Source organism: Myxine glutinosa, chromosome 8 (genome assembly GCF_964187855.1).
Source record: "Myxine glutinosa chromosome 8, kmMyxGlut1.1, whole genome shotgun sequence".
Taxonomy (NCBI): Eukaryota; Metazoa; Chordata; class Myxini; order Myxiniformes; family Myxinidae; genus Myxine; species Myxine glutinosa.
In genome coordinates, this window is record NC_136268.1 from 23,896,049 (window position 1) to 23,922,320 (window position 26,272).

At 43.2% G+C, this 26,272-nt stretch overlaps 1 protein-coding gene across 1 annotated transcript in view; it reads left to right on the plus strand.

The window, feature by feature from the left end:
* LOC137432306 (homeodomain-interacting protein kinase 2) overlaps positions 1 to 26,272 on the plus strand; it is a 134,540-nt gene that overhangs the window by 84,159 nt on the left and 24,109 nt on the right. Inside the window, exons 3-9 of the mRNA XM_078783010.1 lie at positions 233 to 356; positions 3,271 to 3,384; positions 4,758 to 4,844; positions 6,560 to 6,744; positions 8,043 to 8,187; positions 8,714 to 8,903; positions 11,320 to 11,420. Coding sequence (XP_078639136.1) covers positions 233 to 356; positions 3,271 to 3,384; positions 4,758 to 4,844; positions 6,560 to 6,744; positions 8,043 to 8,187; positions 8,714 to 8,903; positions 11,320 to 11,420 — 946 coding nt within the window. The remainder of the gene's footprint in view (positions 1 to 232; positions 357 to 3,270; positions 3,385 to 4,757; positions 4,845 to 6,559; positions 6,745 to 8,042; positions 8,188 to 8,713; positions 8,904 to 11,319; positions 11,421 to 26,272) is intronic.

Sequence of the window (26,272 nt, forward strand, 5' to 3'; positions counted from 1 at the left end):
CGCACACACCCTCGTCTCATGCTGCAAGGAGATCAGCTTAATAAAATACCAATAATTATTGGTGAATTATCCTGTCTGTAGTTCTGGGGAAATTAACCTGTCCTTGCTTAACGGATTCTTCCCGAGTGTGCGTAAGAGTTGAATCACAAATGCCTTGATCACAGTTCTGGGTTTACAATACATATACTGTACATGTATACACTCTCTTCACCAATCCCATTTCTGTTGGCAGGGCTCCAGAGATCATCCTGGGGCTGCCTTACTGTGAGGCCATCGACATGTGGTCACTGGGCTGTGTCGTCGCTGAGCTATACCTTGGCTGGCCCCTCTATCCCGGAGCACTGGAGTATGATCAGGTAAAGCTCTAACGGTGAACAGCAGTTTTTATTTACTTTTGAGAAAATCCATTGTTTATCTTTTCCACCAACACTATCTTTCCCAGTGAAGGGTATTCTGCTGGAAAAGGTGCATCATAATAAATGAACTGTAAAAGGATCTCTGTTCATCCTATCACACGTCAATGGCAGGGGTGATACAGACCTGCAATACATAAAAAGACACTGCAATACCATAGGAGATGGGGTTAAGGAGGTGGGGGTTGTGGAGGTCAACCGCTCACCTCAATTACTATGCTTCTCTTCCTCCAGCTTGTGGAACCTCTTTCCTCAAGCTTGTCAATCCTACTCTTCCCTCCAAGGCTTCATGTTGCCAATGTACCACCACGTCAGATCATCCTCCATCTCTATCCATATTTTCTGTCCTCATTAACCTTCCCTTACCTCTCCCTATCCATTTGAAGGTTACTATTGTCATGTTTACAACTCCTCGCCACAACCACTTATCACAATTGGGTGTGCGGTTGCAAAGGCCGAAGCAAATTGTTTCGCGAATGACCTAAGTGAATCTCCTCAAGCCTTCAAGATTTGAATTTCCTCAAGCTGCAGTGAGCGATTTCTACCTGCCCGCACGTTGGTGGTCATGCATATGCGTGCTGGTAACCTGGTTTAAAAAGGGCTCAATTTGATTCACAATTTATGTCTACCCAAGGTAATCCAATTAAGCCGAACTGTTGAGCGTGGCAAGGCGAATAAGCGAAGCGGGCACGTCTCTTCAAAATCTTCCTATAATGGAGCAAACGTGGATGTCGCTGAAATTCGCCACCTTTGGTGATAGCCGGTATTACAAATCATATGCCTTTATCTTATGATATGGAGCATGATGTGTTGTGATCAATAAAATGTCTTTCAAAAATGGCTATATATATGTATAAAAAAAAAATTAAAAAAATGTATATATATACTGTATATATAAATAAAGTGCATTTCTGTCAAAAAATTGTAAAGTGCCTTTCCAATAATGTGCCGCAGCACATTACCCACCAGAGGTGGGCCGAGAAGGGTACTCCCACCCTCAGCGTGGGAGTGGCCACTGGTGTAGACAATTGATTCGACGGGACACACCACAAACAGAACAAACCTCAGGACAAACAGACAGGAAAGCACTATAAATAACTTCTGCAGGACACAGGTATAATAGGCTAAGGCACCACATGCGCAGCTCGCTACACATGGAACTGGGCCGGTTTATTTAAGGATATTGCCCCCATAGGGCAGTAGATTGGCTAAGATGGCAGCAATGAACTGGTGGCAGATGATAGGATGATGTGGTCGCCGGTCGGCGAGATGAGCATGGGGATCCGAAGCGCAGACACCAGGCTGCAGTCCTCTCCTCCTCTCCATCCTCAAGTCCAAGCAACAACAAGTCTAAGCCCCCTCGGTGTTAAGTTTGCCTGGCTTTCATAGTTTCTTGGTGCAATCCCCTCCCCTCAGGATCAGACCGTCCTGGCCCATTGCAGTGGCCAATCGTGTCACTCCACGTGACCGGTAGCCAATCACTTCCACCGTGGGTGCATTCACCAGTGCAGAAGGGCGGTGGCCCTTGTGCATGTGCACACAGGGCCAGTCCAAGCCTAGCATATTTATGCTATTGTCCACCACTCATACGCACGTGAGAAGCTACACGGAGCCAATCACCGGCCACCTTAGCCACTCCTTTGCGAGGCTATGTAGCTTCTGAGAACTAATAGCATGCTTGACTGAGGGAACTCTGACAGAAACGTTAGACATTCTGAGCCTTTGGCCTTTTGACAAAACCACGAGCTGGTTCGCTGTGCTTTTGTGTTTTCTGCTCTGCGGTTCTCACATGTTTTGTGAATGGGAACACAATTTATTGTGGAAAAAGCATCCAGCGTTAAACCTGAACCATAATAATGATAATAATAATAATAATTGTAATTAATAATATATATGGTGTACTGCGAAAACGGTAACATTTGAAAACGTTCCGTTTTAAAAAGAATGCATTGTGCCCGTGTGACATAATGTTTCTCCTCCTCTTCCTGTTTCCTGGTCCACTGCGAAGATTGTCTTTTAAATCCATGTGCCGTACCTGTTTGATGAGTTGACAAACAATAAATCATGTTTTGCAAACTCGTGAAAACAGCAAGCCATAAAAAGCAGCCAATGATGTTTAAAAATAAGTAAATAATAAGGTTCTCTGGAGATGTTTCCCTTACACAGCATAATCTAATCAGACATTCAAAACTTTCGCCAATTAAAGGATTCTCCTTTTTTTACCTCAAAAAAATTAACAGATTCACCAGACTCAGAATGGTTAGTGTCCATTCTTAGTATGGGAGGTCAACGGTTCAAACTTGACCCCGGTTGAGTGGGCGAAATCGGAGACTTTGATCAAGCATGGATATGCCACGTGGAATGGAAACCCATGAGGGACGGGGCATGGGGGAGAGATTACTCCTTTATTTTCCCCGATGATTGCAGTGAGAAATGTGACGTCACTCGATAGTGTTACCGGTACCCTGAACGGAGGATGGACGTCTAGGTTCAAGGTCACTGGGCTGCATTTGTCCAAAGTCAAGCCATGCGTTGTTTCTTGTCTGTTGGCGTGGTTGTGCATGATATGTTCTACAGCTCCTCCACACGCCTTTCCACTCTGTAGAACAAAGTGCAAACATTGGTCAATATCAAGTAGGTTCATACGCGCTCCCAATTTCTTAATGACGTCGAGTGTATCACGTTCAGTCGTTTTATCATTGGCGGTTTAACTAATGATCCGATGCTCTGTTTTCCTTTTGCTTTTCAGCTTTCCCTTCCGTTGTGCAGGTTGTTGCAATAGTATATCTACATACGTGCATGAGTTTGACTCATTTGCTTTTGCACAACAACATCCTTTAAAATGCATGTTTTACAGATCCGTTACATATCAGAGACGCAAGGCCTTCCTCCAGAACACCTGCTTGGCAGCGGTACAAAAACTGGGAAGTTCTTTAAGAAGGAGAGCGCATACGAAGGATGGAAGTTGAAGGTAATGAACCACTGTAGGAGAAACCAAAAGCTCCCACCACGTGTGTTCTTATATTAAAGGGTCCATGATGTACACCTCCTTGGTCGTTTGCTTATGGCCGGAGGTATCTTGGGCTTCCTGGCAATGGAGAATGGAAGCTCATGGTGTTATTTTTATTGTTAACTGACCAAAATGCAGGTTATTTTCATTAATTGTTTTAGTTTATTACAAATCACTTATCAGAAATTCTCAAGCAAGTGTTGTGGGACCATCAACCGACAGACGTTTTTGGGATTGGGCAAATTTGAAAATGCAGGTGGAGAACCTTAATCTGAATTTCCCATGCTATCGACAACTTGCACAGCAGGGACCAAACGAGCTTATTGGATGAACTGAGCAATTTCCTCCCAAAAGCAAGGCCCACCCCAGGATCTATTCATTGTCATTAGTTTCTTGACTTTGGATTGTAGAAAAGTTCTCACATACCTGGGCAGTGAGGTTCGACATTTGTTCTTAACATTAGGTAGTTTCAGTTTCAGAACTCCATTCAATGTACAATGTGCGCTGTGTGGGTTCATCAAAAATGTCGTGGTCTGAGAGGGTCATTAACCAGTGTGGCAGCTACATTCAAATGTAAGGTGTGCACAGAGGGAGCTGCAGATGGAGGAAATGTTGAGTTGGATCTTGGAGATGGCGTGAAGCTGGAAGGTGTGAAAACATTTTGCTACCTCGGAGACATGCTGAATGGAGAAGGTGGATCAGACTCGGCAACGGTTGCTAGAGTGAGATGTGCATGGAAGAAGTTTTGGGAACTGAGTGGCGTGCTGATGAGGAGGGGAGTGTCGTTGAAGCTGAAGGGAAAGGTGTATGCTGCATGTGTGAGAAGTGTTATGATTTATGGGAGCGAGACATGGGTAATGAACGTAGAGCAGCAACGAAGGTTGGAAAGGGTGGAAATGCGAATGGTTCGGTGGATGTGCGGAGTATCGTTGAGAGAGAGGAAGACAAATGATGAATTGCGAAAAATGATGGGAATATTGCCTGTGATTGATGCTGTGAAGAGGAACAGGTTGAGATGGTTTGGTCATGTGTTGAGGAAGGATGAAAGTGACTGGTTGAGAAGAGTGATGGAAATGAATGTAGAAGGAAATAGAGGACGGGGAAGACCGAGAAAGACTTGGCTAAAGGTGGTGGAAGAAGGGGAGATGTAGAAAATAGGGCAAAATGGAGAAGATTGTCATGGGGACCGCAAGGCTAACCCCCGCTCTGTCGGGGGAAATGGCCTTAAAATGCATGTTGTTGTTGTATTAGATAGTTTCAGAAGTTTTGACCACCTCGTGTTACAACATCACAATAAGTATGTGTTTGAATCAAGCGAATGTGTTATTGTCCAGTCCCCAGAAGAACATGAAGCTGAGACGGGATTCAAGTCAAAGGAGGCAAGAAAGTACATCTTCAGCTCCCTGGATGACATGGTTCAGGTATGTGTAAATCATTACTTCCTCCACCGAGGGTGGACGGAGGTTATGTTTTCGTCCCTGTTTATCTGTCTGTTTGTTTGTCTGCGAGCAGGATATCTAAAAACGTTGTGGCCAGATTCTGACGAAACTTGATGGACAGTGTGAGTGTGTAACAAGGATGAAGTTATTCGATTTTGGTGAAGATCCGGATACGAGAACTTGAAGCAATTCTTCACAATTGAGAGACGGGGACAAAAACGATATTTTAACGATATCTCAGAACCTTATGGACAGATTATGACAAAACTTGGTGGATGAGTTGGGTAGGTAACAAGAACAAGTATATTAGATTTTGGTTAAGGTCTGGATCCAGATCCAGCCAATCAGTGGGATACAAAACAGAGTATATTCAGCCTGGTGGAGGTATGAGCTCTACCTGGTGCCGTTCTCGTTTCTACCCATGTCAGTACAAAGTACCTCCAAAATTCACATCTCGGCCTTGTATTTTCATTGTACAGGAAGACTATAAATGGCTTGCTTTGAGGTTTCTGACTTTTTATTGAAGGATTCTGAGTATATGCAATCTCACTGGTCAGAATGGAAATAACTCTGAAAAAGAATTGCATTTTATCTCATTCTTTGATTAGATTATGGGGTCAAGAGGTCAGAGGTCCCGTTTGGTAAAAATTCTGTTACTGAGCTAATTTTTGAACCAGTGAGGGGATTTTAACCATATTTGGTATAATTATATATTATGATGCAAAGATGAACTGATTAGATTTTGGTACCAAGAGGTCAGAGTCTGTAATAGGCTTATGTCACCGCGATAACTTAAGAACGGCTGCGTTAACTTGTGAACCAGTGATGGGATTTTGACCAAAGTTGGTGTTAGTATGTATATATTTATGATGCAAAGATGAACTGATTAGATTTCAGTGTCAAAGGTGAGAGTTTATGCGAGGTAAAAATGTGATACTTGAGAACAGTTGAAGAGATTTAAATCAAACTTGGTACAAGTATGTATAATGATGTAATAATGTAGGTTGAGGCATTTTAGTAAATTTCACGACATTAAAGAGTGCTGGTCTAGTTTTATTTTTGTGCATACATAGTCGAGGCTTGTGGAATAGTTGGTACTAGTACACTGAACGGATCAGGACGCAACAGGACAAAAGAAACAGCCAACAGCAGAATTGAAGGTCTAGATCGAGGCAGACTTCAACAAACAATGGGTGTGGGGCAGGAAAGGATGCATAGGGTGGACAAGATGGATGTAGAAGAAATCTCTCAGGAGGGGAAACTTGAAATTTGGAAGGAGGAGGGATTGGGGTAGGGAGGTGGGGGCGGGAGGGTTTGGGGCGTAGAGGGTTAACAAGGGTGGTAAAGATCATGGTTTTGGATTGGGGGCGATCTGAGATGGTGGTGAACAGCTGTCTTGAAGACCTTGAGGGAGGAATGAGATCGAAGAGGATGTGGAAGGTGGTTCCACGGGTGGGGAAAAAGATGAACAAATGAGTTGAGGTGAGCAGTGATCCTGGATTTCAGTAGCTTCACCAGAAGGAGGTTGATGGGAGACCATGTTGATGGAACACAGAGGGTGCAAGGTGTTGCACTACAAATTTTGAGATTGCTAAAGTGTTTGGCGTTGTACTAAAAAATGTTTGCATTGGCGTTGCACTAAATTTTTTGAGATTGTTTGTGTGATTAAGTGTAGTTGTTGATATGTGGTTTGACAGGTGAACCCGGCATTGGAGCTCCGTGGCCCAGAGGCACACGCTGAGAGGATTGACCGCAGGGAGTTTGTGGACCTACTCAAAAGGATGCTTGTTGTCGATGCAGCTGAGCGTATCACACCGGCCCAGGCCATGTCGCATCCTTTTCTTACACTCAGCCACCTGCAAGATTACGGACACACCACACAGTAAGTCTGTACCCGGTTTGTTTCCATTGCAACCTCTATCTGTTGAATCGATCAGACTTTTTCAAAATAGAGTTGGTCACATCGATCTGTATTCGATAATCTAGATGGAGGTGATCATTTAATGTTCCATGACCGCATTGGTCCGGCAGGACAGTGCGGAAGTAACGCATTTACCTTTATAATGTCCAGTCTAGGTTCGACACTCGATTCTCGGCCCGACTATAAACCGACTGACCGGTGCTTTGCTGGAAGGTTGTCTCATCGACAAGTGTGCCAACCCTAAGGGCGTAAAAGCCAGGTGCCATGTCTGCTATCAACCCTAAGGGCGTTAAAGCCGGGTGCAATGTCTGCTATCATTAATTGGCGGATGTTGAAGATCCTGCAGTGTCTTTTGACGAAGGGTAGGTGGATCATTGCCAGTGCACTGGTCAAAATTCCACATCGCTGCCCTAATAACGAGCTCAATTCGAACATCCTGCCTCGCCAGCTGTGAAAGACTTGGTCCAACGGTACAGGCTCTATGAGCTGCTGACCCCAACTTATCAGGACATATCGTAATGATCACACATCGGAATGCCAAAAAGTTGTCAAAATAACTCAGAACAACGAATGAGTGAAGAAACGACGTATTGCGTGCTCCTCGTTCTTCCATGAGCCTAGATTTTGTATATAACCACCTTTAGAGGCCATTTTTGGAAAAGCGGGGGTTGGCCTTTTTCGGGAACCGTGGTTGTTGTTGTTTTTTTGGTCCCCTTTTTGAAGCAATGTTTTACGGCCGGATGCCCTTCCTGACGCCAACCCTTTTTGCCGCCTTTAGCGACAAACAGGGAATTACCAGTGAACTGGTACTCAATTAGCCGACCTCGGAAGGATGACAGGCTGAGTCAACCCCCCTGGCGTTAATTCAGCGATCGACCGGGATTCCGGGACCGGGATAGATTTTGTATATGAAAAAAAGAATATTGTTAACATCTTTAAAAACAAGCTCATCCTAATGGGGCATCACACATGGTTGTGTTATAACATCCCTGCCGAACACTACAGCCAGGCTGTTGTACGCGATCCTCAAAATGCGGTTCCACGACTCTCCGAGAGCTCAGCTTAGCTAAAGCGAGTGGTGGCGTGAGCCGATGCTGGTAATTTATTTAGTCGCCCTTCAAAAGCTGTGAGAATGGCTGTTCTGGATTACCGGAGGTACTTTAACATCTGCAGTGTGTTTCCTTTGTCTGTTTGTAACAACTGACAATCTGAAGCTGTTGCCTTGTGTTTCCCAATCCTCTTCACCCACCCCCACACAGCGCTGCATCATCTTGGCAAGCCATGGAAGTTTGTCACAATCGCCCACTATCCTACAACCTACAGACCCTTGGCACCCTTCCTTATCTGCCTCCTGCCACCACTGAGAACACATACAACAACCAGATGCCTGTACTGCATAGCCAGGTGACTCGATAAAGTGGGCAACCCAGCTATCGAGTTTCCGAATGTTTAACCCCTCATTTGCTTGTACTTCCTAAGTCCTTGCCCTCAAATCCATGTCTATTGAAATCCCTCTAATAGCTGCTATTTCATTGCGGCACAAAACGAGATATCACTGCAGGCTCGCCATCTTGACTATATTTACTTTAAAACACATCATTGTGTGCTAGTGCTTTACTGATAACATATTGAGCATTTTCCTTGGAGAATTTTAGGATATGTGGTGGGAGGCTATTGGTGGACAAAGGGGGGCGGAGGGAGGGTAGAGGGAAAAGGATCTGAAATTTCCACTATTGTGGAGTACCTCATACAAACCTTGCAGTGCCGCAGCTTGCTGGATGCATCGCAATGTCACAAGTTGGTTACATCTTGAAGTTTCAGACTTTTTCTTGTAGATTCTGTTATAGGAGCTGTACTGTTACCAAATAATGGTAATTGATAACCCTCATGCTACATGATAACGGTGGTAATGACGATTTGCTTCACCCAGGGTGGACCATTCTCCACAAATCCCACGATGGCATTGCCATTACCAAATCAGGAGCCTTCGATTTTGAGTTATCCACCGGGATTTTGTCCCGACATTGGCCCAACCATTGGATCTGTCACTTCCACACAGTACAGCCTGTCTGCTGACGTGTACCCCCAGCCCCTGCTCTTCTGCCCGAGTCACTTTCAAGGTGTGTCTGCAAGTTATTTTCAAGGTTTACAAATTTGAGAGACTGACATTATATAACTAGAGTGCATAGAACACTGTACTCCACGCTGTCTTGAGAAACGAGGACAAGAGCGGGGTCTACGAGCGGCAACTTTGATTGGTCGTGATGATGTAAAATGCCGTAATATTTTGTCCAAGTATTGCTAAACCGAAGGGTTTTGAAAGTGCCACAAAGGCGATTTGTGGTCTCTTGTGTTCAAATATATAATTCAACTCAAATAAGTTGGGGATTTTAAGGGTCGTAGGAAAAAGATTTGGAAGTTCACAGCCATTGACGCAGCGTCTTTTACACCACCTTATTTAACACCTTACATTAGTTATTCGTGCCTGTTGTTATGACGTCCTTAAAAACAAAAAAAACAAAGTTTTCTGTTTGGAATTATTTTCAATTTTGTTTGACTGCCAGACAGAGTAAAAACATTAACTCCCCTTCTGTGCATGCAAGATCAGTACGAGTTCAGAGCCAAAGTACTGCTAGACTGAGCCACCTTTAGAGGCCATTTCCCCCCGCAGGGCAGGGCTTGGCCTTTTTTGGGCACTGTGGTCCCCTTTTTGAAGCAATGTTTTACGGCCAGATGCCCTTCCTGCCGCTAACCCTGTTAGTCCTCTTGCGACACACAGGGAATTACCAGTGAACTGGTACTCAATTTGCCGACCTCGGAAGGATGACAGGCTGAGTCAACCCCCCTGGTGTTAATTCAGTGATCAACCGGGATTCGAAACCCAGGATCCTAGGATCCCAAGCCGGCACCCTAACCGCTAAGCCAACATCAGGCATGAAGTACTGTTAAACTACAGGTTTGTTTTCCAATTTATGTTCAGAATATAACATTTAATTGAAATTAACTTGTTCCTCGATCAAAAATGACGTATGTAGTCAAAAGGACAGATAGACAGACAAAGTGAACCAATTGCTTAACACCCACTCTTTACTTTGCATGCACGGAGTAATTTTATGGCATTATCTGACAGTGCTGTGAGCTAAATGAGCCTGCCATTCATGAGGGTGAAACTGCCATTTTCATGTGCTTTTCATGTTTACGCCAACGAAGTCGCCGGAGGCATTATGTTTTCAGGTTGTCTGTCCGGTTGTCTGTCCGGCTGTCTGTCCGTCCGTCCTTCCGTGATAGGTTTTTGTTACCACGTTAACTTGAGAGCGGCTAAAGGGATCTTAGTCAAACTCGGTGCAGGTATGTATAATGAGGTAAAGATTAACTGATTCGATTTTGGGATCACGAGGTCAAAGGTTAAATGGCAGACGTCCCGTCAGGTAAACATTCTGTTACCGAGCTGACTTGTGAACCAGTTATGGGATTTTCGCCAAACTTGGTATAATTATACATTATGACACAAATATAAACTGATTGGATTTTGGGGTCAAAAGGTCAAAGATCAGAGGTCATGTCAACTTACAATTATTTCGTTATCGCGATAACTTAAGAATGGCTGAAGAGATCTAAGCTAAACTTATTATAGGTATGTATAATGATGAAAAGATGAACTGATTCGATTTTGGGGTCAAGAGGTCAAAGGTCAGAGGTCATGCCAGGTAAAAATGTGATAATTTGAGAACAGCTGAAGGGATTTAAATCAAACTTGGTACGAGTATTATAATGATGTAATAATGTGGGGGAAGGTATATTGGTCGACTTCACCATGTTGATGATTGCCGTTCTAATTTAAGTTTGAAGTGGATCAGAATGGTGTTCTTTACTGTATGTATTTTACACTGCTCTCAATCTAACTACTGTAAATGATACACCTAACCCCTTCCATTCTGGGTCATGCCAACAATGCTCAGCGGCCCAATCACAATCATGTTTTGAGTCTTCAGGTCATTTTGAGTTTTCATGGTGTTTTGGGTCTTCAGGGTCTTTTAGTGTCTTTGGGGTCTTTTGGATATTTGGGGCCTTTAGGGGTCTTAAGAGCCTTGGGGGGCTTAAAGGGTTTTCGAAAGTCTAAGCGGTCTCAGTAGTCTAAAGGGTTGGAAGAAAATTTGAAGAAGGCGTTTTGGTCACAAATATACATAACCATATACGTTTGCGTCATTATAATAAGATAAATATCACGTTGTTGGTTAAAAAGCCACGTTGATGCCTTGCTGATGACCTTTGAGGAAGTAATAAACTCCATGTGGTCCACCCTACCTGGTCTACTCTACACGTGGTGCCAGTCAACACCTTATGGTTGACTCCCTCAGGGAAACGTTTGAATGACCTTGAAACGCTGCACATGAAAGGAAGCACCACCCACATCCACCTCAGAGATATTAACAACCAATTGTGATGTGAAAATGTCATGTGGGTTTCCGTTAATATATTAATCATCTGTGCAGATTATCAGTTCTTTTTGTGTAACTCAAGTTGCGTGTCCTGTAGGTGGTCTTACGACATCACTACAGAAGTCTGCCTACACGACTGCACCTCTCAACTCACAGCACCCACTGCAGCACCCCCTACCAGTACAATCTTCCCTCCAGGTAGCTTCTTAGGCATCGATGATCACATAGCAACCGTTGTCATGACTGCCTTTCACGTGTGAACCTAAAGCTTCATTGTGTGCTCACTGTGATGTTATCTTGATAATGGAAATGCGCAATACGGTCATGGTGACCATTCCATCGGCGTTTCATTTTAGCTTAATTTGTTTAATACTAGGGCATGCCCGTACTATATATAAGCTAGGACGTGCCCGTACGTGGGTGCCCGTTCCTTGCCAAAAAAAAAAAAAAAAAAAAATTTGTGTAGGGGTGTGTGTGTGTAAACATCCTAGGGCGTGCCCGTACGTGGGTGCAAAAAAACATGCGTGCAAACAACAACAAAAAAAAAAAACTTTGAAACCACGTGGCAGTAACGACCACAGAACCCCCCCCCCCCCCCCTCTATTTACATGAATGGTTTGGTCCATTCGCAACGACCACAGAACCCCCCCCTCTATTTACATGCAATGGTTTGGTCCATTCGCAACGCCAAAGCGAACGGCGAACGGCTAAATCGCCATAGCTCGGTAAGTACTTGTCCGATTAATTTAAAACCTTGAAAAGGCACATCCTCGGGTCCCCAGCAATATACCTGGCAAGTTTAAAGTATATCGGACCCGTGGTTGTCGAGAAACAGCGGTCACAGACAAACACACACACAGACACACAGACACACAGACACACAGAGATTGCTGGAATTATAGATAGATGATGTAACACTGACTTATCTCAATATAATATAAGTTCTGGTCTGATTAATCAATCTCACCAATGATTGGTTAATGTTTTGCTGCCATGATTGATCAATGGGAATAAAATGCAACTTTTTAATTATACATGATGTAAAGCTCATAGTAGAGCACGCGCACACACACACACACACACACACACACACACACACACACACACACACACACACATTCATGAGACAGAACACATCCACTGAGTTTGTGGGTAGTGCTGCCACTTCCGGCGTACTCTGGGTAGCAGCGACGCCTCTTGTTTCAATCCATTTGTTTTGCGAAACTATAAACTGTGTTGAGCTTCTTTACTGGCTTTGAAATGTGTTTATTTGGCTAGCAATAACTCAGCTGGTGTGGTTATAAAACACACTACCCGATTGGCTGTTGTCGATGAATAAGAGTCAGCAACAATGTGCATGGTATGTGCAATTAAGTGTCGCTCAATGACAGAAACGAGAACGATCGGAATGAAAATAAGAAAATCTACCGGTGTCCCGGAACAAATGCAATATCAAGAGTTTGGTGGGTTTCTACAATGTATGGGACGGACTGCTTGTGCAGTCGAATCTTGTGCTTAATGCTGTCTCTTGTCTGTTAAAGGTCTTATGCCTCATACATACCTGTGTATAGCAATTTCCTTTTACTCCATGCTCATAGCAAAATACAAAACTGGAGTCGTCATTGGTCACGACTTTGCATAGAATTGCCAGCACAATTTACCCTAACACGCAATTCCCATGAGCTACCTACACTCTAAAAAAGACTGTTACACAAAAAAAGACATGCTGAATGGAGAAGGTGGATCAGACTCGGCAACGGTTGCTAGAGTGAGATGTGCATGGAAGAAGTTTTGGGAACTGAGTGGCGTGCTGATGAGGAGGGGAGTGTCGTTGAAGCTGAAGGGAAAGGTGTATGCTGCATGTGTGAGAAGTGTTATGATTTATGGGAGCGAGACATGGGTAATGAACGTAGAGCAGCAACGAAGGCTGGAAAGGGTGGAAATGCGAATGGTTCGGTGGATGGGCGGAGTATCGTTGAGAGAGAGGAAGACAAATGATGAATTGCGAAAGATGATGGGAATAGAGCCTGTGATGGATGCTGTGAAGAGGAACAGGTTGAGATGGTTTGGTCATGTGTTGAGGAAGGATGAAAGTGACTGGTTGAGAAGAGTGATGGAAATGAATGTAGAACGAAGTAGAGGACAGGGAAGACCGAGAAAGACTTGGCTAAAGATGGTGGAAGAAGAAATGCGGGCAAGGGCGTTAACAAGGAGAGATGCAGAAAATAGGGCAAAATGGAGAAGATTGTCATGGGGACCGCAAGGCTAACCCCCGCTCTAGCAGGGAAAATGGCCTTAAAATGCCTGTTGTTGTGTGTGTACCAACAACCATACTGAGTCTACTTGACTTTCAAAAGCTTATAATGCATGTCTTTAATATGAAGAGTAGTTTCCTTCAGAAGTATTTGAACCCACAACCTCTGGATTGCCAGTCCAATGTTCACACCACAAAACCAGTCCAATTGCCTTTTGGACTTGGGACTTTTGGATCTTTTGGACTTTTGGACAATTGCCTTTTGGACTTTTGGACTTGCACTTTTAGACTATTGCATTTATATATATTCAAACGACTTCATGGTATCTCCAACCTTTAATTGAACCAACAATGACTCAACGTATCAGTTAACATGTGAAAAACCGCATGCATCCGTTAACCTTCCTCAAGAGTGATAAAATAATCTCAAAACCCCCCTTATATACTCAAAGGTGGCGGTGGGCAAAGCTGGACAGCCAATCAAAACACAAATCACATCACTCTCGTGAACTCAGACCTTTATCACCAAATGTAAAAATTAACAGCACATTAACAGCTCAAAACCATAACGTAAATAAAACTGGATTATAACCCAAATGTTTAGCTACACTCTGGAACAATCGGTAAGATTTTTAACAAGTGATCATGAGTTAGTGTAACCCTATTAGTTAGTGAGATGAAAGCACAAAATAACCTGTAATGGTATTGATATCAACACATGGCTATATGTTATGGGTAAAGAGGTGGGGAGAAACAAAGGAGGGGGGGCGGGGGGGTTGGGGGATATTGTCCTGATAAAAACTTTGGATGACAACATTATGTGGAATCTCTATTGAAAGTCGAGGAATCCCTGCTCCATTTACGCAAAAGTGGCTCAAATGCTTATGGTAAGTCAATCAATCACCCCTTGCGTGATCGACGTAACAGTTTCTTCCGTGTGCCAAGCCTCCAAGATACGTCTTCTGGTCCTGTTAGGGGTAGAACCCAAACTATTAACCCTATCCCACAAAGATGTGCGCCCTTCCTTAAGACCATGTTTGGCAATAGCAGATCTGTTGGGATAATTACATTCATATGCCTTGCAGTGTTCAGTAATATGCTAACCTAAGGTCCTCCCCGTCTCTTCCACATACTTGGCTCCACAAACACAGGGCACAGTGTACACCACACCTGCCATATCCTTCCTCGGAAGCCTGTCCTTAACCCTCATAAAAGCTCGCGTAAGGGTGAAAACCGGTTTGAAACTAATCCTCACTCCTGCCGCTTTCAACACTTTGCCGACCCTCTGTGAAACTCCTGGTATAAAGGGCAGAACACAAAACCCCCTTAGTTGTTCTTTCGGTCCCAGCCTGTTGTGTGGTGTAGCCATTATCGTTTTCCTGTTTGGTAACAAGCTGTCAGGGTAACCATTTGCCCTCAACACATTCTGAAGATGGTCTACTTCTCTCATCTTGTCTTCGAAGGTAGATGGTAACTCATGTGCTCTTTTTGAGAGGGTGTGCACCACAGATCTTTTGTGCTCCATTTGATGGCAGGAATTGAAATCAAGATAGCGATCGGTGTGAGTTGGTTTTTTTGTAAACTGTTACATTTAGGGCTCCTTTGGGACCCCTTGTTACGAGCGTATCCAAGAAGGGAAGAGTTCCATTTCTCTCTTCGTCAAGGGTGAAATTAATGGAGGAAAAAGTTTTATTTATGGCCTCATGTATGGTGTCCACTTTATCAGAGTGACAGATGACAAATGTATCATCCACGTAAGGGAACCAAACATGTGGCTGCACTAGTAGGGATGGTGCGTGCCCCCAAATCCTCCAACACCATGTTAGCAATCACGGCCGATACCGGGGAACCCATAGCGGTGCCAAAAACCCGTTTGTAATATCCCCCATTAGACACAAAGTAGGTGGAAGAGAGGCAAGTAGAAAGCATGTCACATACAGTACTTGCGCTTTTTTCAAAGAATGCCCCATTTCTTCCAGAAAATTGTTGAAATTAAAAGATATTTTAGTATCCACATATGTATTTCTTTGGTTTGCAGTGGAACAAAACAAAAAAAGCTGAAAAAATTACGAAATCTTGGCTTATTCCACACAGAAATCCTAAAATGGCCCGGACAATATTATTGGCACCTTTTAGAAGTTGTTAGAAATAATTAGATTTCAAGCAGGTGATTCTCCTTTACTTTAGAATTGAACTCACCTGTGGTGAGTTGCAGGTGCCTGCAATATAAAAATCACTCATTCAACCAGTTTGAATAGAGAAAAGGAGTCATTCTGATGGTTTGCGTCACTGTGTGTACCGCAATGAGCATGGAGAAAAGAAAGAAAACCACAGAATTGTCTGAGGAGGTCAGACACAATATTGTAGCCAAGCATGGACAATCTCAAGGCTACGAGTCCATCTCCAAAGACCTTGATGTTCCTGTGCCCACCGTACGCAATGTTATCAGGAAGTTTAAGGCCCATGGCACTGTAGCCAACCTCCCTGGATGTGGCCGCAAGAGAAAACTTGATCGAAAATTGCAGTGAAGGATTTTAAAAAAATTTTGGATACAGAATCTAGGCTCGTGTAAGAGATAAGACATTGAACATGAAAACATGCACAGACACACAAAACATGCAATGAAGGGAGTGGGAAACAAGAAGGGGAGAGAGGGAAGTACACAAGCACAACAACAGAAGAGAAAATGGGGAAGCCGGTACATCTGTGGAAGGGGGAGGGCTGGGGGAGGAGGAAGGGGTACACGGTACAAAGCAAATGAACACTTCTAGGAACCCCAGGAAAGAAGCTGGGGATTCAAAGAGGCAGATTTGGGGTGTTTTAAAGGGGGTAGAAAAGATCAGGGTTTTGGATGGGGGAAGATAAGAGATGGTGGTGAACAGCTGTTTTAAAGACCTGGAGGGAGGAGAGGGATTGAAGAGAGTGTGGGAGTTGGTTCCAGAGGCGTGAGAAAAGAGGAATGAAGGAATGAAGGAATGACGGTGAGCAGAGAGTCTTGATTCTGGCAGTTTCACCAGAAAAGGGTTGCTGGCAGATCTTGTGTGTCCTGCCGGAATATTTAGGGGACAGAGCACAGACAGAGCAGGGGGAGCAAGGCCGAAGAGGAGTCGGTAAAAGACAGAAAGACCACCTACCTGCCTGCGGTGAGAGAGAGAAAGGCCCTCAGAAGCAGCTTCGTCACGGGAGATTCCAATGATTCTGAATGCTTTGGTTTCAACCGCTTGAAGCCAAGCTAGGTGGGCGGCAGGAGCACGAGCCCAGAGGGGAGAGCAGTGTTCCATTTAGCTGCGGATGAAAGCTTTGTATGTGGTGAGGAGCTCAGAAGTGCCCAGAAAGGACTTTGCATGACGGAGGATGCCCAGTCGGTGACTAGCTTTGGAGGCCAGCTTGGAAATGTGGTTTTCCCAAGAAAGATTGCTCGAATGGTGGAGAAAGTACCTCGATCAACTGCCAAACAGATTCAAGCTGACCTTCAGACACAAGGTACGATAGTTTCAACTCGCACCATCTGTCACCAACTCGATGAAAGGGGGTTCTATTGTAGGAGACCTAGCAGGACACCACTGCTGAGAGAGAGACAAATGAAAGGCGACTGGAATGTGCCAAAATACACCTGAACAAGCCAAAATCCTTCTGGGAGAATGTCCTGTGGACAGATGAGACCAAATTAGAGCTTTTTTGTAAAGCACATCATCTCTATGTTTACAGAAAACAAAATGAAGCCTTCAAAGAAAAGAACACCTTCCCTACATTCAAACATGGAGGAGGTTCAGTGATGTTTTGGCATTGCTGTGCTGCCTCTGGCACTGGGTGCCTTGAATGTGTGCATGGCATCATGAAATCAGGAGATTACCAAGGCATTTTTGAACGCAATGTTCAACCCAGTGTCAGAAAGCTGGGTCTCTGTTGAAGGTCATGGGTCTTGCAGCAGGACAATGACCCCAAACACACTTCAAAAAGCACCCAGGAATGGTTCAAGACAAAACGCTGGACTGTTCTGAAGTGGCCAGCAATGAGTGCAGATATAAATACCATTGAACACCTGTGGGGAGATCCGAAAACAGCAGTTGAGAGAAGGCACCCTTAAAATCTGGGAGGACTGGAGCAGTTTGCACAAGAAGAGTGGACCAAACTGCCAATAGAGAGGTGTAGGAAGCTCATTCATGGCTGTAGGAAACACTTGACTGCAATTATTTTGTCCAAAGGCTGTGCTACCAAATATTAAGTCTCGGGTGTGAATAATTTTCTCGATGCCATTTCTTTTTATTTTCTGATTTAAAAGGATATATTAAGTTCTGAATCAAAAACAACGGTTCTGTAATATTAACAGTGAAATAAAGAATTGTAGAGACCAAATACTTTTGTCAATTTCAACTTATTTTTGAGAAAATTGTGAGTTATTTGAAAAACGTGTGAGGGTCAAATATTTTTGGCCACGACTGTATGTATGTAAAAATATATATATAAATATAAATCTTTATAGACTTTCTTTGTAATTGAGGAAGACTGTGAAGAAGACCTGTTTGGTCGAAAGCTTGTCGAAAATAAAAGATCAACCGTCTTGAAGCTACGTCCGCTACTTATTTAATTTCTTCCGATTATATATACTAGTGAAATACCCGTGCTATGCACGGGTGGGATGCCAGAAGCAAACAGGCAATGCAGATACGGCGACCATCACGGCATGTCGTCATTTACTTGAACTTGATCTCTTTTTTTTCATTCCAAACAACATGACTCCAATCACAAATTAATCACAAAATAAACTTTTAAAAACATTGTTAATGTTTCCTTCATTGTAAAAACTACCAAGTCAACAGTTAAAAGGATTTTGAGCCAATAGGTGTTACGGACTTGGCAAGATCGATGGAGACAGCGATCTGTTAGCGTATACACCGCCAAATAGCTATGTGGAATTCTCTCATGTAGAGATTAAACTTGCATCGTTTGAACTTTGGCCGAGGTCATTATTTACTTTTAATGATGTTTATATACGAATCAAAAAGAAGATAATTGGTTTTGAGTCGTCCTTTCCGCATATCTCGTGGGATTGTGAGTTGGAGAGACGACCGTGATGGCGGGGAGGGGGTTGGCATTCTCTCAAGCAGGGATTCAACCCATGTCCTTATAAAAGGTCTTTGTCCGAGGTCACCGAGTCCAATCGGTGCAGCCGTGCAGCGATTGTTGCTGCCGTTTGTGCGGCACCCGGGAAAATAATATGCGGGAGTCCAAACCTGAAAATGCTGGAGGCCAAAGGTGAAATTGGAAAAACAATATGGTCTATTTTACTCCAGGAGATCCCAGGATTACCCACCCAAAATATCGTTGCTATCAGTTCAGCCGTTTTTGCGGTACCTCCGAACAGACGGACGGACATTTGGTGAATTATAGTAAGATATATGTGTATATATTGTTACGTATTACCTCCCCAAACCCCGGTTACGGTGCACCTCAGAGTCTGGAGCAGGAACACGGCAGAAAGATTTGTTATTTTGAGTGTTCTACTGAACCATGGTAAAACCACACCAATGCAATTGTAGAATAAAACAAGTAATTGTAGTAAGAACTCTCACATACACAATAATAACACTATTAAAGAAAGTACAATGAAAATGTCACTTGCATCAAATGAACAATACAGATGGTACCATCATTCCCCAATGCTCTCAAAGCAATAAACTCATGACACGCCAAACGTGAGTGGAATGTAACATTCCCCAAAGTCCGTGCACTCATCCTCACGCTGGTTGAAGCTGTGCAGAACGACGAGAACAGGCAGGTATTGGCGCAGCTGTAGATGAGGAGTTATGAGGTGAGAGGTCGATATGGGAATTGAGCCGATATGTAAACCAACGGCGCTCCACACGGTGAGGTCGATATGGAAATCTCAATGACAAAACAAGATGCACCAAGCAGACAGCCTCTTCGAGGACAAAATGTCGTATCGGCCTGTAATGGAGGCACTGGCTCCTTCCAACAATAACTCACTCTTTGTGATAAAACCTGACGCAGGTTTAATTGCAATCGCAATATGTGATGATGTCAGGTTTAATTGCTCTTCCGGCCTCTTCGCGTCTTCCTTTTTCCTTCACAAACACTTATTTTTACCTTTTACTAAAGTCATCTCCATTTCACACAAAAATCTTAACAACAATATTACTTGAAACTAAAAATCCTACAAATATATAATAACAGCAAAGGCGGAAATGACGGATCCGTAACAATATATATATCAGAGAGTACTCTTGTGCTCTCCATGTAGCGATGGCGCGGAAATAAACGTCGGTTCCATCTGCTACATACAAAATTAAAGTTTGATTAGCTTCTTTAAAAACTCACTTAGGCTACACATGAGAGCCTACCTGGTTTGTTCAGTTGATTGTCGAGGTAGGGATCACTTTTCAGTTCTCCAGACCAAGGCAAAAGCAAAATAAAGTGAAAAAATCAGATCGGTCAAACCCGGGAATTAATCTTCTTGTTCATAATAATAATAATAATCTTCTTCAGACGGCATATTTCCGGGCTGCCTCTATCAATGGCAATGATTCTGCTACCATTCGACAGAGTTTTACTTCCTGCAACATCCATTGGTATTATAATTCTAATAGCTTGAAAGGATTCCTTGAAAAGTACGTCAAACTACATTTCTTTGTCAAAGAATAGGACCGGGGTAGGCGTGGCTATGACTGTCAATCAGCTTGATGGGGGCAGAGCCGCTAGACACATTTGCCTCAGTGTCGGTGTTATGGGTGATAATGTTAGGTGGGATCAAATAATATCAGCAGAAATATCCTGCCTTGGGAAATGCCTTGTTAGCCGCATCGCAGACGCTGCTCATAGAGTGCCCTCTGCTGTTGTTGTTGTTGTTCTTCTTCTTGTTCTTCTTCCTGTTGTTCTTGCAGAGAAGACAAAACCTCAAAGCTCCACCCATTCTGGGAACCATAGCTCCACCCATTCTGGGAGAGCCTTCATATAAACAAATATCCACCATTTTATTAACTCGCATAGCTTTGAGGCCTGTTTTGTAGGCCCGTGGTGTCTTCCTCTCTCACACAGTTTTATTTCAAATCAAATTCGATATATCATTTCATTTTTCACAGTCGCTAACATAGTTTTAGACTCGGTTGAAAAAAAACGGGAAGAAAATCCGATGAAAGTTGCCCTTTATAGAACGAAATGAATTCTCAAAGGCCTGTAACTTCAAGTCCATTGAGGTATATTTTTTTTAAATCGCGGAATGGTCAGTCATACACCGCCCAAAATAAGAGACGGGAAAATGCCGAGATATATATATTTTGTTTAAATCGCGGCATGGTCAGTCATACACCGCCCGAAATAACAGACGGGAAAATGCCGAGATATATTAAAAATTCGTCCATTTGATGACAATCGTCACGATGAAATATTTAATTTATACGCCGTCACAATAATGTGGAGAGAGGAGCATAGCTTCGTTCACGTGTCGCCACACACGGGAAATTGCCGAGATATATATTTTTAAAATCGCGGCATGGTCAGTCATACACCGCCTGAAATAACAGACGGGAAAATGCCGAGATATATTAAAAATTCGTCGCCACACACGGGAAATTGCCGAGATATATTTTCACTTTGCACAAAAATAACATCAAGTAATCGAATCAATAGGAATGTCCTGTGCCTATAGCATCGACGTTATAGGCACAGCTGCATCTAGGCATTGTGTAACATCGACGCGGCTTTTGTTTTAATTAAAACTTTTTGTACTTGTTCAGTTACATTTATGAAAATAAAATAATAGCGAGGTACCAGTGCAACACACCGCACACGGGATACGTGATCACGAACCCTCTTGTCGCAGGTCAAGGCAAAAGCAAACAACGTGATCAATAAACCATCTCGAGTCACGGTTTCTCCGCGCCAGATTCGCTTGGTTGGCGCATCACTGATGCCGTCGTATAAAACAGCCTGAACAAGGAATCCACGTGAATTGAACCCGACTATAAGTGTGTGTGTGTGTGTGTGTGTGTGTGTGTGTGTGTGTGTGTGTGTGTGTGTGTGTGTGTGTGTGTGTGTGTGTGTGTGTGTGTGTGTGTGTGTGTGTGTGTGTGTGTGTGTGTGTGTGTGTGTGTGTGTGTGTGTGTGTGTGTGTGTGTGTGTGTGTGTGTGTGTGTGGTGTGTGTGTGTGTTGTGTTGTGTTGTGTTGTGTACCAAAAATTCCCCGGTGACCCCAAAGACCCAAAAGTCTTTGAAGACCCACATGACCCAAAAGTCCCCGAGGACCCAAAAGACCCTTGAGGACCCAAAACACCCATATGACCCAAAAGTTATTGATGACCCAAAAGACCCAGATCACCCAAAAGTCCCCAAGGTTCCAAAAAGTCCTTGATGAACCAAAAGTCCCCGAGGACCCATAAAACCAGATGACCCAAAAGTCCCTGAGGACCAAAAAGACCCAGATGACTCAAAAGTCCCTGAACACCCAAAGGTCCCCGAAGATCCAAAAGTCTCCAATTAAAATTTGGTCCTATGGACCAACGAGCCCCGTAGTTTAATAAATATTGAACTGACATTTAGTGTTCCTTTCATCTTTGTTTTGACATACTGCATCAACAAGTGTATAATAAGTTTTATTGACACTTCAAGTAAGCAAAACAGTAAAAACCACGGGAGTGTCTTTCACGTGTCCGGCCGTGCATAAATACCTCTCGAGAGGCTCCGCCCCTCCCTTCTGTCCCCACCCTATTGGTTGGAGGGAAACCTTCAAACCACACCAGTTATTTTGGGCATTTCTAAGTGCAGGACATTGGCCTGAGGCTGGATGAAGACATTACTCTTTGAGAAACGAGCAATAAGACAGAGCTGCAATATGCAGTCAGGGTTACGTAAGACAACACAGGAATACATGCAGTGTTTGACATTGCAGACTAAGATATCTTATATACACACTTATTGATATCTTATTGCAGACTAAGATATATATATATATATATATATATATATATATATATTAATTAGTGGGGTCACCCGTGGAAATCCCACGGGCATGGACGTGTGTGACATTTCGACATATTGAGTTAGATGCTGCACCTGCACATTCAGTTTCACAAAATGGTTACTGGCAATTTATCAGATGCACAAATGATGTCATCAACACAATGTATTTACTTCTGATAACATGTGAACGCATGTGCGTGCACAGCAACACACACACATATGCACGCACGCACACACACACACAAACACACACACACACACATACACACACACACACATATATATATTGTAACGAATTTGAGAAAGTGTAAAGAATGTGAGAATTATGGTTTTGTTGTGTGGAAATGTCACCCTCCGTAATGTAAAGAAAGGTCGAAGGTCGTCCTCTTAGTTAATTCCATAAACATACACGCAGGGCACCATATATCCTTTTAAATAGTTATTCCCTTATTCTATGTAGTTTAAGGCTGTGTTTCCCAATAGTCGACTCTCCATTGCACCGAATTAAATAAGATTAGGTCCCATCTTCAAAGTGCCAGGTTTGGATGGTTTTCGCCGCAAATGGACTCCATTGAGCACGCGGTCGGTTGGAAGAAGAAAGGCGTGTCTCCGCACCTCGTCACAGAAAGGAGGAGTGAGTCGGCCCCGCTCAACCAACCCAGCACGAAGGGGTTTGGCTTGAGCGAGCGGAGAGAGAACGATCTGGGAGGTTCGCGAAGGTCCAAGGGTGGGGCTTATATAACCCGCGGGAGACGCCCCCACCGCAGATGAGCTGCAGATGAGCTACGGAGATGAGCAGATGAGTCCAAGCAGCTGAGATACGTGCCGCGCTGCAGAGGAAATACAGACCAAGGCAACGCAAGGAGCGCGCGACGCAGCAGTGCGTAAAGAGGAACTTCGCCCGCGCAGTTTGCGCACGACCGCGGCTCGGCTTTTTGACGGCGGTGCCTCCCGGCCCGACCGTGCCCAGTCCCCGCTGGACCTTCCTTGCCTCTCCAAGCCATCCACCTTCAGCCATTCATTCCTGCCTGCATTCCCCGTGTAAGTGTGATAGTTCGTCTGTCTTTCACGTTGTCCTGGGGTATTAATTAAGCTTGTATAGTTAAGCTAATAATTGCACTGTGTCTCCTTCCATTCTTTCTGTCTTTATTTTATTATCCTTCCTTCTTCCTTGGTTATTTTTGGTCTTGTAAATAATAGTAATAAATTATATTTGTTCTTCCTACCTTCGTCTTCTTCTTCACATTCGGTCGCTTTAGTGATTTCCCCCATTGAGGGCCCGTGGCGCGATTCGGCCGACGACGATCAATCGGGTCAGTCTTGGTAACCGGCTCACGGTGCAGTTCGCTTCGCTCGGCGCAACTAGTCCATTACGCTGCGACCGTGGGCGGGGGAGTATTTCCTTGCGTACCGGTAGGTGCTGGTATTTAGGTCATAGGACGGTTGGGCCTAATACCCTACCCAGCGCTGACCGGGCGTGACGTCATACCCCCAGGACCACGTCGGCCAGTCATAGACGAGGGGACTAATCCCCCCTTGGTAAGTGGGGAAGGCCGACGTTGGATTCCGTAACAATATACATATATATACATATATATATATATATATATATATATATACATATATATCTATCTATATATATATATATATATATATATATATATATATATATATATATCTATCTATATATATATATATATATATATATATATATATATATATATATATAGATAGATAGATATATATATATATATATATATATATATATATAGATATATATATATATATATATATAGATAGATAGATATATATATATAGATATATATATATATATATATATAGATAGATAGATATATATATATATATATATATATATATATATATATATATATATATATATATATATATATATATATATAGATAGATATATATATATATATATATATATATATATATATATATATATATATATATATATATATATATATATATATATATAGATAGATATATATGTATATATATATATATATATATATATGTATATATATATATACATACACACACACACACCCACACCAGGGGTCGAAATTATCGACGGCAAAAGCCGGCGTGCCCAAGCTATTTGCTGTGCTGCCCCCGAACTTTTCATGATCACTACGGCAGAGAGTTGCAGTGCCCTTTTTCTTCAGTTGCTGCTGTGCCCTTTTTGTCAATAAAGCATAATAATAGAGACCAAAGTATGAATAAAGTAATGATGAAAACAACAAACTGACTTCGTCCGCTTTGATCCGTCCGTGTGTGTGTGTCATGGAGAGGAGTCCAATTTCATGTGTGTGTCATGTCAAGTGTGTGTGTGTCAAGTGTGTGTCAAGTGTGTGTCAAGTCATGTGTGTGTCATGGAGAAATCATGGAGAGGAGTCCAATTTCCTCGGGTCTATGGAATACCATTCTGACAGAAAAGGGCCACAAATACCCTAATATACTTCATCTGGTGCAGATCTGCCTTGTGTGCCCAGTGGCCACATCACATGTAGAGAGGCAGTTCTCAGCAGTGAAGCATATTCTTGGGGATTGGAGGCTAAAACTGGGGTTGGGTATGCAGGAACACCTTCTGCGCATCAGCACAGAAGGGCCCGACCCCGACGACTTTGATCCTACACATAGCGTTGCCAGGTGGCATTCTATGAGTGCATTTGGACGTAGGCCTAATGCTACACCCCTCTCCCCCAAGGGTGATTTAATTGTAATCATGTATACCTGACTCAAGACTGAGTCAGTATTGAGTAAAGATGATGTCTGATGATGATGATGAAAAAAGTTCAACTCTGTCAAACAAAAGTTAAACTTTGTTACATGGACATGATGACAATGCAGTTCTGACTGAGTTGAGTTGAGTTTTGAGAGAAATCAAATCTGAAACTGTTATTGAGATTCAAATTCTAAAAATACATTATTAAAAAGTTTAAGTTGATTTACTTGTTCTGTCAAACAAAGGTTAAACTTTGTTACATGGACATGATGACAATGCAGTTCTGACTGAGTTGAGTTGAGTTTTGAGAGAAATCAAATCTGAAACTGTTATTGAGATTCAAATTCTAAAAATACATTATTAAAAAGTTTAAGTTGATGTACTTGTTCTGTCAAACAAAGGTTAAACTTTGTTACATGGACATGATAACAATGCAGTTCTGAGTTGAGTTGAGTTTTCTGAAACTGTTTATATTCTAAAAATACATTATTAAAAAGTTTAAGTTGATTTACTTGTTCTGTCAGTAACATTTCCCTGCCTGTTTAAGTTACCGACACACTTTGCCTTTGTGCCCACAATAATAATTCTAGATTGCCTTGGTGCCCCCCAAACCCAAAAGAAAATGCCTTGGTGCCCCCCAAACCCAAAAGAAAATGCCTTGGTGCCCCAAAAAATTTGAAGTCATCAAAGGCAAACATTGCTGTGCCCTCCCTACAGAGTAATTCGACCCCTGCCACACACATATATATACACACACATACATACACACACACACACACACACACACACACACACACACACACACACACACACACACACCTCTCCAACCCCTCGCTCCTCACCAACCCCTCGCTCCTCTCCAACCCCTAGCTCCTCTCCAACCCCTAGCTCCTCTCCAACCCCTCGCTCCTCTCCAACCCCTCGCTCCTCTCCAAACCCCAGCTCTTCTCCAACGCCTAGCTCCTCGCCAACCCCTCGCTCCTCTCCAACCCCCGCTCCTCCCCAACCCCTCGCTCCTCTCCAACCCCTCGCTCCTCTCCAACCCCTCACTCCTCTCCAACTTTCGCTGGA